Below are 11,757 nucleotides of genomic sequence, written 5' to 3' on the forward strand. Positions count from 1 at the left end.
TATTTTTTCTCTTAAATAGTAGTTTCGATTATTAATAGAGGGTAGTTTTTTTATTTTTTATTTCATTTATTCATGATACCATCATTACGATCTTCTTTTTTTGCTTTCCCATCTTCTATTCTATAAGCATTAGTGTTTATGTGCTAATAATTAAAGGTTGAAGTTGTGGCTGACACTTATATTTTTACTCTATTCAATATGTCATGCATCTATTAAATTTTTACCCTCTACTTTCTTAAAGTACCATTTGGATTTTTTCATGTTAAAAATGTCCTAGCTATTGTTAATAATACCAATTGTTGGGATACTATTTAATAATAGACTTAGCTACAATATTCAACTAAACATTAAATATATCACAATAACAAATCTAGAAATTAAAGTATAACGACAAATACTTTTTTTTGTCTTTTTCTACTACAACAATGAGTTTGGGCATGGTTTGTAAGAAAATAAAAAAGGTGGTTTAGCATAGAGGGTTAAACTAAAGTAGGGGATAAGTAGATCCTTAATAAAGTGAACGCAACTTTATGAGGCAATTTGAGTAATTAATGATGGTTTTATTAACATAAAGTAAAGACGATGTTGTCAATTATAGTTGCTTTTCTTTTTACAAAAAGTAAAGTGATTCGAATAGATGAAACTACTCGAAGTGGTAATTGTTGCAATAGAAAAAGAATGGATAAATTATATAATTAACAATTGAGTTGAAAAATTTGATTTCATATCAACAATGTTAACAAAAAATTTGCAAAAGTGAAATAAACAATAACCAGTACAACGCACGGGTTTCAAAACTAATAGGGATATATATAGTAGAAGTAATTTCTTCAAGGTAACAATTGACTTTTATCTTTCCTTTTTGACTCTAAGAGTAACTCATAAAACTTAAAAAACTTATCCTCATGGACAAAAAATTTATGTACAATAATTTTTTAATTAGACAATTTATACAAAATTTAATTACTATACAACAGAGTCTTATCAAAATTTCACCACATATGAAAATTAACATAATATAATACTTTATCTATTTCTTTTTAAGTGACTGAGAGAGAAAGTGGGGATATACCAAGTAGGGGTGATAATGAGCCTGACAAGCTCTCGAGCAGCTCGGGCTCGGCTCGGTCAAAGCTCGGCTCAAACTCGGGCTCGGCTCGAGACTTAAACAAGCCGAGCTCAGCTAGGCAAAGCTCGGCTCGTAAAGCTCATGAACAACTCGATTATTATTTTATACTAAAAAAAATTATATTAAAAAATATTTTACATTAAAAAAATTTAATACAAATTTATATTTTAATTTAGATTACAAATTATATATTTTAATTTGTGATCCAACTTCACCTCTACTCCACTAGGCACTAAAGTCCCACATTGGTTAAGAAAACAAGGATCAACCTTATTTTCTTTATAAATAGCTACTACTCCTTACTTTAACTTAAAGTTTAATTTTGTATCTTCTTGGTTGGAAAACAAAAACTATACTTTATTTTCTTCATAACATGATGAAGTATGTAGAGAAAGCCAGGGAGCTGATAGCTCAGCTTCAACATTTCGAAGTGCAAGCAATACCGCGAGCAGAAAACACGAAAGCAGATGCCCTTTCCAAGCTCGCCAGTTCCAATTCATTTAGCGTGGAAAGAACAGTCATAGTCGACATGCAGAAAGAAAAAAGCATCTCAGAGCAGGTAGTGACCGTCAACAGTATTATTGAACAGGGAGAATGGTTCAGCGAGCTGGTGGCGTACAAGCTGACAGGGACACTCCCAAACAATCCCTCATCAGCAAAGAAGTTGAGACGACATGCAAATTGGTACATCATATACCAGGATGAATTGTATAAGAAACCATTTAGCCTACCCCTGCTAAAATGTGCAACGGCATGGGAATCGAAAAAAATTCTAGAAGAAATACATGAGGGCATATGCGGAAACCACATTGGCGGAAAGGCTTTGGCATTGAAGGCTCTAAGGGCCGGATTTTATTGGCCGAGTATGCTAGCGGATGCTCAAAGTTATGTCAAGAAGTGTGATAAATGTCAGAGATACGCTCCTGTCATCAATAAACCAGCTAATGATTTGCAGCCTATATTATGTCCAGTCCCGTTCGCGCAGTGGGGCATGGACATCCTTGAGAGGAGATTCTTAATAGTAGTCATTGATTACTTTACAAAGTGGATAGAAGCTGAGCCGACAACAAGAATCAAAGCTAGCCAGCTTAAAAATTCATTTGGCAGAACATCATGACAAAGTTCGGGATCCCTATGGCTATTGTCTTCGACCATGGCGTTCAATTCGACTGTCGTCCGGTACAAGCTTTCCTAACAGAATTCAGGGTCAAGTTCGCGTATTCAGCTGTTTGCCATCCACAAAGCAACGGTCAAGCGGAGGCCACGAACAAGCAAATTGTGAATGCCCTTAAAAAGAAGCTGGATGAATTCAAAGTAAAATGGACCGACATGGTGCCTGCTGTTCTCTGGTCGAATAGAACGACGGAAAAAGAAGCAACGGGGGAGAATCCTTTCAAGCTAGCTTTTGGAACAGAACCAGTCTGCCGGTCGAGGTGGGTCTGCCCTCGTACCGAGCTAAACATCAGAACCTGGACGAGAATGAACAAGCACTCAGGGAAAATCTAGATTTCTTGCCGGAAATAAGGCTCATGGTAGAATTGAAAGCAGCTGCTTACAAGGATAGGATCAGCAAGGCCTATAACAAGAAGGTCTGAGAGAGGCCACTGGACGTTAATGATCTTGTCCTAAGAAGAACAACCACCACCGGAAAAGCACACGCTGAGGGGAAGCTAACTGCCAATTGGGAGGGTCCTTACGTCATCTTCACGAAAATAGCCCCAGGATCTTTCATGCTCAGGGATATGGCCGGCAAGGAGCTTAAAAACTGCTGGAACGCTAGTGTACTAAAGAAGTATTATGTATAAATTGTATTTTGTACTGAGCCTGAGGCTAACTCTTTAACATGAATAATATACTTCTTATGGCGTCCTTTTTTGAGCGTTGTTGGCAATCGAATATTGTACAGGGAATAAAAGCCATATAACAGGCTAAGTGCGTTAACGGTCATATAACAGACCTAGCACAAATATAAAAGCCATATGACAGGCTAAGTGCGCTAACGGTCATATAACAGACCTAACACAAATATAAAAGCCATATGACAGGCTAAGTGCATTTGCGGTCATATAACAGACCTAGCACAAAAATAAAAGCCATATGACAGGCTAAGTGCGTTAACGGTCATATGACAGACCTAACACAAATATGAAAGCCATATAATAGGCTAAATGCACAAAAACGAGAACAAACGCAGCAAGATAAAAGAGTGAATGCTTAACCAAACACGCACACAGATGGCAACAAAGCAAGAAAGCAGAAAAACCAAGATAACAAGAAGTACTTTCCATAAAATAAAAGCTACTGGCTTGGCGGCCAACTACAAAATATAATGTGGCGGCCAGTGTAAAAAAGGCTTTTAATTGGAATAAAGTACTTGGCAAAATCAACAGAATAATTGTTCAAGAAAGCCAGCAAAAGGCGAATTACAATACCAAAAGTTAAAAGTATTACAAACTATAGCAAAAAAGCTAAAAACTATTAGAGGAGCAAGAAGAACTGAGAGATGGCCGCTAAAAGCTTCAAGAGGTTCACGAGGATCCACATCAGCTATGGCGTCCTCATCAGCGAAATTCGGATCTCTCTCAAAAGGCGTGAGATGATGGCCGACAGCATAAGCATCTTCAATAACGTTCCAGTCAAAGCCTGGAACGGTTTTGCAGACACACCTCATGGTAGCTGCCCAGCCGCCATCATACCTCTTATGAAGCTCCGCCACATACTCATCTAACACCTTAAAGTCAGCAACAACCTTGACAGCTCCCCTGGCTTCAGCAGCAGAGGCATCCAAAATGGCTATGTCCTTTTCAGTATTGGCGGTCTCTACAGCTTTGGTCAGGGCCTTGACGTTCTCTTCCGTTTCCTCCAAAAGGGCCGCCCTCTCCCTTAGAGTCGCCACCTCATCCTCCAGAGGCGTCAGCTTCTTCTCAGCATCCTGGAGCAGACCCTGGCAAGTCTCTAAAGAAGACTTGTAGGTGTCTGCCAACCTCTGGTACTCCAAATACTGTTATATAAGCTCGACGGCAACATTATTAGCCTGTAACAGGAAGAAGGACACAAATCAAAAAAAAAAAAAAAGAGAAAGTTGAACATGTATGTAACGTACCACAAGTTGGTCATGAGCTAACCGGCCAGCAGAAGTGATTAAGGACCCTGACGGTCTGTCCAAGGGTAGTTGCATACCCTTCAGAATCCGGTAGGCCAGGACGCCACTATTCTTCGGAATATCCGAGTAGAGAGATTCATCTTCCTTGACGTCCCAGTCAGGTTGATAAATCTTCCCAGGAGTGACGGGCACTGGAGCAAACGCGGCCGCCACAGAGTCAGTGAGCGACACCTCTTTCTTTTCTATCCACTCTCGATACCGATAGAAGATGCCGGGAGATAAGTTAGTAAGAAAGCTGGGCATGGTAATTAGTTCCCTTATCTTCTCCCTAATGGAAGAAGTAGAGCTCGACAACCAGGAAGTGTCGCTAAGAGGCGGCTGAACGTTCGCAGCAGCGACGCGTCCCTCAGTCTCCCCCAGAGCTTCCGGATCCAGATCCTCAACCTAAACCACCTCGTTGGCAACTGAGGTGCCAGGGTCCTCCACAGCTTGCCTTTTATTAGCCGCGGTGTCGGCCGCAGCTGGCTCCCGTGGCCGCCTTCTAGTCGGACCACCCCTAGTCACACTTCGGGAAGTGGTCGACCGAAGAGGGATGGCAGGCGATGGCGGTGGATTAGGATTGGTCGCGACTACAGGGACGCGGGAAGTAGTTGCCGCCCCGCGACCCCTACAAAGGTTCTGAGGGCCAAGGCGGTTACCTCCCCGACAGCCGTTAGAAACACCGTGCATCGTTTCGTAATCGTTTGGAGGAGCGGCCGACAAGTGAGTTAGGGGACGATAGTCCTCGTCAACACCGAGAATGCTGAGGTCAAGATGCTCAAAACCTGCAAACAAGCAAGAGGAGGTTACAAAGTCAAGTACATGCAAAACAAAATATTGCTACTTATTATTGTCATCAAACAGACCAATCCGACAGCACACTTACCATTCTCATAGGCAGGTGACAACAAAAAGGTCGATAAAGGCCTATTTCCCAGAATATACTTCGAATGAGGAAGCCAGATTGAAGGCTCCTTAGACCTAACAATCTTCCCATCATCATAAGTAATGTCGTAATCCGCCGAGCCGAAATAATCATAGGCCGCTAACTCTTCATCAGTTAATGGCTTCAGCGGCAAATGCTCCATATGAGGAGAAGGCTCTGTAAAGTGACGGCGAACAGGGTAGTCGTCAGGAACTTGCAGCCAAAAGAAGGCATCCTACCAACCCTTCAGGCTGGTCATTTTAGGCTGGACCGTCATCTTTTTGTCGGCCATCATTAACGACCACCACCCGGTGAGCCGCGAGGACCCATTCTTCTTCAACCAGTGGATATGGCGGAATAGATTTATCGATGGGGGAAAGTCCAAAAAGCGCAAAACCCAAATGTACGCAATCAAATTACGGACCGCCAGGGGAGTCGATTGCGTGAAACAGACGTTGAACGCGTTCAAAATCTCGACCAAGAAGGAATCCAGGGGAAAGCGAAGGCCGAACTCAAAATGATGAGTATAAGAGGCCACATGGCCGGGAGGGCACTCAGTAATAATGGATCCCTCGGACGGCACAACCAACCTATAAGGAGATGGCATATGATACAAATTCCGTGCAATCCTAGGATATCCCAAGTCTAGGGCATCCTGGCGCCATAACCCGTCTATCTCTATAGTAAGAGGGCCAAAAGTAGTATCCTCTGGCAGCCAAAGAGCATTTGTCCCAGGGCCAGTGGCGTCCTCACCATGCCGGTCAGAAGTAGAACTTCTAGCAACTAATGGTTCATTAGAACGGAAAGGGTCACTGGTCCGACGTTGATAAACGACCTCAGTATTATCCTCTTGGGCCATGGCAGTAGCAGGCAAATCGCTGTCGTCACCTAGATTAATAACAGGAGGGTTAGGAGTTATAGACTCCTGCAAGCGGTCGTAAAAATTGGACGGCATTTTAATCCCCGCATTCGCTTAGCTATCTAACCAGGCATGTTCTCTAAGAGGGGTAACGTCCAAGCCAGGGACGGCATCTGCTGGTGGGTGCCTACGGGAACGCCTAGCCAGCATCTGATGCCTAAGTTCCCTAAGCGTCTACTTATCACCACTCTGGCTAGCGGCAAAATACTTCAAGGTCAAGTTATGCTCCTCAGGAGTAGAGAGGGTCGTTAAGGAACTTGGATCTTAATTCTCTTTCTCTATTGGTCGTAGGGGGTATGTCCGCTAACAACCTAGTCCTCCCCACAGGGCTTAAGTCAGACTCAGAATCATTAGCAAGTGAAGGGGAGGAGGGGTCACTCTCATAATAGCCTCATTGAAAGCATTCTGGCTATCAGATTGGTCTGACATGACGAATGTGCGCGAAAAAGACTTAAGGAAATGAGGAGAGAAGTTATAAAGTTACCTGGAAGTGTAGGGTCGCCGGAAAAGGAAGAAAACAAAGAACAAAGTCGCCGGAAAAGACGAATGAAGTCCCAAAACAGTGAAAACAACGCCAAAAGCTGGAATCTTTAACCAGAAAACCACCGAAAGATCACGAAGTTCAAAGCGGAGAAAAAACCCAGAAAATGCAAGCCAAGGAAAAGTAAAATTTCTTAGTGCACTGGAACCGGAAAGAAGAAAATGGAAGATTGGACAACTTTTTGGCAAAATCCGAACACCAGAAAGTGAGCTTTGGAGCAATGCAAATATCGCCTATGGAAGTTCTTGTTAGAGGAAAAAAGAAGAAGAAGAAAGAGGTTCTTTGGAATTTGGGATAAAAACTCAAAAAAATAACCGCATATTGTATTTATATGGAGATGGGTGGCCAAGATCAAATAAACTCTCCAACTCCTTCCTAGATATGTGCCAAGTGTCATGGTAGAATTGAAACCTAATAAAGCGCTGGGCGGGATTTTCGGAAAAGGTAATCATTAACTTTTCGAAATTCTTCAACTCCCTACAACGACACGTGGCACCTGCCAAATTTATTCCATCAAAAAACTAAATACAACAAAAATGCTCGCGTACATCCAAATAACATCCTTAGCGGTCAAGACCCCAAAAGATGCTGGGGGCTAGTTGTATGGGTATAACCCAAGTGTATTAGCGGCCATACATGAAGTGTACGCGAGCACGACATAGGATGCGAGCACGTTAAAGGCATCCTCCCGCCTGTCAAGTGCGTCACAGCCCTACACGTGTCGAAAGATTATACGCCCTGTCAGAGAAATAGTACTTCTATAAATACCCCAATGGTACTATTCTGCAGGTACATTCTCTCACACACTAAAAATAACTTATATCTCTCTCTCTAGTTTCTCTCTCTAAATCTCAGTGGGACCAATTACTGACTTGAGCGTCGGAGGGGGTTTCCTCAGAACCACCCCGAGAGCAGTTTACGTTTGCGTATTATGCAGCCACCCAGCAAGGACGTCACCTCACACCTTTAGCGGACTTACCGGAGGTTGTTAACCGTTTCTGTACCGAAACATATATAAATAGAACAACTCTATTGTAGAGAGAAAATGAAGATTCAATAAGTAAAAAAAGGGATCAATATCTAAAAGATAGTGTTAACCCCTTAATCAATAAACAAAATTCATGATAGAGAATAGGAAGACGATTACAATAAGTATATTCAAGTATCTTATTTAATTTTTGAAGGGAAGTAGCCAAGAATCCAAGAAATACACAAAATATTATTTAACGTAGTGATGAATAGTGCTTTTTGTTTTCCTTAAATAATGTCAAAGGAAGTTTTAATTCCCTATATGCGCCAAAGTTAGAATTTATTCCCTCCATACCGTACATGTAGGACAGCACGCCAGAATTTTGGTATGTAGGACAGCACGCCATAATTTTGGTATTTTGATAAAATCGTTACTCCAAGTGTCGGTTAATACCAATAATGTTTTATCGAACTCGACCATCAATTCAAATAGCGGTTATATTGTTTCCCTAATACAAGGTATATGGCATGCATATAAACCGCTATCAAGAGTAGCGGCTCATTAAAAAACATAAGCAACGCAAGAGAAACAAAGAAAGCTCACGCGTTGTGCGTGCGCGGGACGCACCACGCCTGCATGGCACCATTTTCTTTGTTTATCTTGCGTTGGCGATTTATTGGTATAAAACTGCTACAGTAAGTAGTAGTTTTCCTCGTAAACCACTATCTTGAGTATTGGCTTAACTTAATGTTAGCGGTTTGCTTTGCCGAAAATAATAAATACTTTTCTCGTATGCTATCCTACGTAGATGGTATTTACATAATTAATTTGAAGTTTGCATTACTCCCTTTTAACATTATCTAGGAAAAAAATTCGACGAATAATGCTCTTCATGATTTTTGCGTTTATAAAATCATCTTTTATTACAAACTTTTAAAAAAAGAAATTTAATTTTTTAATTTTCCAGCACTTTTCATTGACGTGTTACTCAGAACTGTTCAACCTTAAAAATGTGTGAATTGAAAAGAATAATTCTGTTTACTATTATACTCCCTCTGTCTCTTTTTATTTGCTACAAACACTTTATCACAAAGACCAAGGAAAAGGGGGGGGACCACTGTACAGTGGGTGTACAGTGGTGTGCAGTGGGTGTTTTGAAGAAAAATAATTGTGGTTAATTAAGTTGTGAAAAATCAGATTAGAAGGCAAAAAAAAGAGTTGGCCCACATTTTTTTTAAGGAAGGCGCCAATTACATAGAAAGAGGGAATTCATTTCCCTCCAAAATTTTTATACAACCAATACAACTAAAATATTCTGTTACAATTATACAACCAAAGGGAACAAAAATTTTCCCTCCAAAATTTTAAAGGTAGATTACATAAGAGGTATTGAAATTATACCAAAAAATTCGAACTTAAGGGGGAATTGAATTTTCCCCCTAAAAAACATGAAAAAATCCTAACAAATTCTGGACTATATATACACAACCACTTTTACACTTGCATTTATTATTTTCACCACTTCCATCAACATAACCAACAGACCAAGCAGCAGGCAGCCACCACCACCATCAAAGACACCAACCAGCAGCTTAAACCACCATAAAAACCACCCAGCAGTAGCCATTTCCTTGGGGGGGGGGGTTTGGGTAGATTAACTCTCAGAGCAAAATCATCATAGAGTTTTAGAAGCCATTTCTGATTTCATAGCTTCACTTGAGGAAAGTGTGGAAGCTTTCTCAGCTTGAACATGTCTGGCATCCATAGCTTAGCTATGGCCCCCCTAGACAGTTCTACTGATAACACTTCAACACCATCCCCATCAGCTCTTAATTCACCACCAACTTACCCAACTTTTGATCTGAATGACCCACTGCCAGAACCAGAACCAGAACCAGAACCAGAACCACAACCATTACCAGACTTACAAGTTCAACCACAACAAGAGGCCTTTGATCTTAACAGAGCACCAGCAACATCAAGTGAAGAGAAGAAAAATAACTTCTCAGCAATGGAACATGGGAATGATGAAGAAGAGTTGGTGGCTGAATGGTTAGATGATGATTCAGATGTACACGTCTCAGAATATGAATGGACAGATAGTGGATCAGAGAAAACATGAAGAACATGAAGAACATGAAGAACAGCAACAGCACAAATAGTGGTCAACAGCACAATTTTTTGCACAACAATCAAGATGTCATGTTGCAAACAGGCTACAACAAGTAGCTTACACAAAATTTAATGGCATATTCACTATACCTAAAGGGGCTATCAAAAAAATTGCCATTGAATTGAATACTTCAAGGTGGACAATTGGAAGAATATGGAAGAAGTTAAGACAACAACTTCAAGAAGATGCAAGAATAGATGTGAATCACAGAAAAACAGGGAGGGTAGGAAGAAAAAAAATTCAATTAGATCCTCAAAGGTTAATGGCAATTCCTCTAAGAAAGAGGACTACTATAAGAGCAACAGCAGCATCCCTAGGTATACACAGGTCTACATTGCACAGATTGGTGAAAAGGGGAGCAATCAAAAAAACACTAATGCCATAAAACCACACCTGACTCCAGCACATAAAATTGCAAGGGTTTTGTGGTGTTTGGGTTCTATCATACCAAACACTATCCAAACAATACCAAAATTCAGCAACATGTATAATTTGGTGCATGTGGATGAGAAATGGTTTTGCATGAGCAAAATTTCTCAAAGGTACTACCTAGCTCCTGGTGAAACAGAGCCATACAGAAGATGCAAAAGCAAGAGGTTCATTGTCAAAGTGAGTTCATAGCTGCACTAGCAAGGCCACACATAGCACTAAGTGGAGAGGTCAGTTTTGATGGGAAGATAGGAATCTTCCCATTCATAGAAGAGGTGGCAGCAAAGAGGTCAAGTTGTAACAGAGATGCTGGGGTGATTGAAACCAAAGCTCAATTAAGCATCACAAAAGATGTCATAAGGGAGAAACTCATAAATCACATACTGCCATCATAAGAAACAAGTGGCCAGATAATGGATGCAAGCAAATATGGATTGTCCAAGACAATGCAAGGCCACACATAGCAAGTACTGATGAGCAGTTCATGTTGGAAGCACAAAAAGATGGTTTTGATATCAGATTAATCAATCAGCCAGCACAGTCACCAGATATGAATGTGTTAGATCTTGGTTTTTTTAATGCAATTCAAACCTTAAAAGATCAAATAGCACCTAGGAGTGTGAAACAGTTGGTGAAGGCAGTGAACAAGTCATTTGACAACTATGATCCTAAGCTATGCAATCACATTTGGTTAACTCTACAACAAGTGATGAAGGAGACTCTAATAGTTAAGGGTAACAACAATTACCACATACCACATATGGGGAAGAAATCACTTGAGAGGAGGGGTGAGTTACCAACAAGTATTGTGATTAGCCCACAATTAGTAGAAGAGAGCAGAAAATGGGCAGAAGAAGGTCATCTTGAAGATGATCAAGAAGAAGCAAACTATGGGGATGAAGATTCAGATGATGGTTTTGGGATAATGTAAAGCAAAACAGCAAGCAATGGGCATTTGAAGGCCAATTTTTTTGGGCATTAGAGTGCAAGAACATTTTGTAAGTAAAATACAACATATATAGGTTGTTAAACATTTTGTATATGTAGTTAAAAACATTTTGTACTAAATCTTACATTTATAATATGTAAACATGTTGGGTTATGTTAAGTTAAAAAAATAAAACACTTGATATATCATCCATAAAAAAACAGTTAGTAAAAATAAAAGTTCAAGTTTAGTTAGGTTTACAAAAACTGTAGTGCAAAAAACAGTTAGAAAAATAAAAGTTCATGTGAGGTTAACAACAAAAAACAGGGTATCATTGTATCAAACAAATGATCGAAAAAAAAGAAAATCAAATTGAACATTGTTTCACAAAAACTTCAATTAGATTTCATTTTTTTCTCGATCATATTTAAGACAAAATGATAATGAAGGCCAATTTCAATAAAACACAGATAAGGCATGATTTAAGTTCCTCTCAGGGAGTCCCCACTCATCCATATTACTCAACACATGCTATTAAAACAGAGGAAAAGTTGAAAAGAAGAGCACAAAAAATTGTGGCAACATGAGTATACTGGTCTTA

At 40.2% G+C, this 11,757-nt stretch overlaps 1 protein-coding gene across 1 annotated transcript; it reads right to left on the minus strand.

The window, feature by feature from the left end:
• Positions 1-3,434: 3,434 nt before the first annotated feature.
• On the minus strand, positions 3,435-5,024 carry LOC130591950 (uncharacterized). The gene is made up of 2 exons (XM_057395958.1): positions 4,255-5,024; positions 3,435-4,163 (listed from the first exon to the last, which is right to left on the minus strand). The coding sequence occupies exons 1-2, from the start codon at positions 4,533-4,535 to the stop codon at positions 4,085-4,087; spliced, it is 360 nt and encodes a 119-aa protein (XP_057251941.1). The 5' UTR covers positions 4,536-5,024; the 3' UTR covers positions 3,435-4,084.
• Between the last annotated feature and the right edge of the window lie 6,733 nt (positions 5,025-11,757).

This window comes from Beta vulgaris, chromosome 6, assembly GCF_026745355.1.
Source record: "Beta vulgaris subsp. vulgaris cultivar EL10 chromosome 6, EL10.2, whole genome shotgun sequence".
Lineage (NCBI taxonomy): Eukaryota > Viridiplantae > Streptophyta > Magnoliopsida > Caryophyllales > Amaranthaceae > Beta > Beta vulgaris.

What these genes read in the sequence shown, in the direction of transcription:
- LOC130591950 (XM_057395958.1), bottom strand. Translation starts at nt 4,535, where the DNA reads ATGCCCAGCTTTCTTACTAACTTATCTCCCGGCATCTTCTATCGGTAT. An exon ending in TTAATCACTTCTGCTGGCCG is followed by an intron (nt 4,164 to 4,254) that starts GTTAGCTCATGA and finishes TTCCTGTTACAG; the next exon opens with GCTAATAATGTTGCCGTCGA.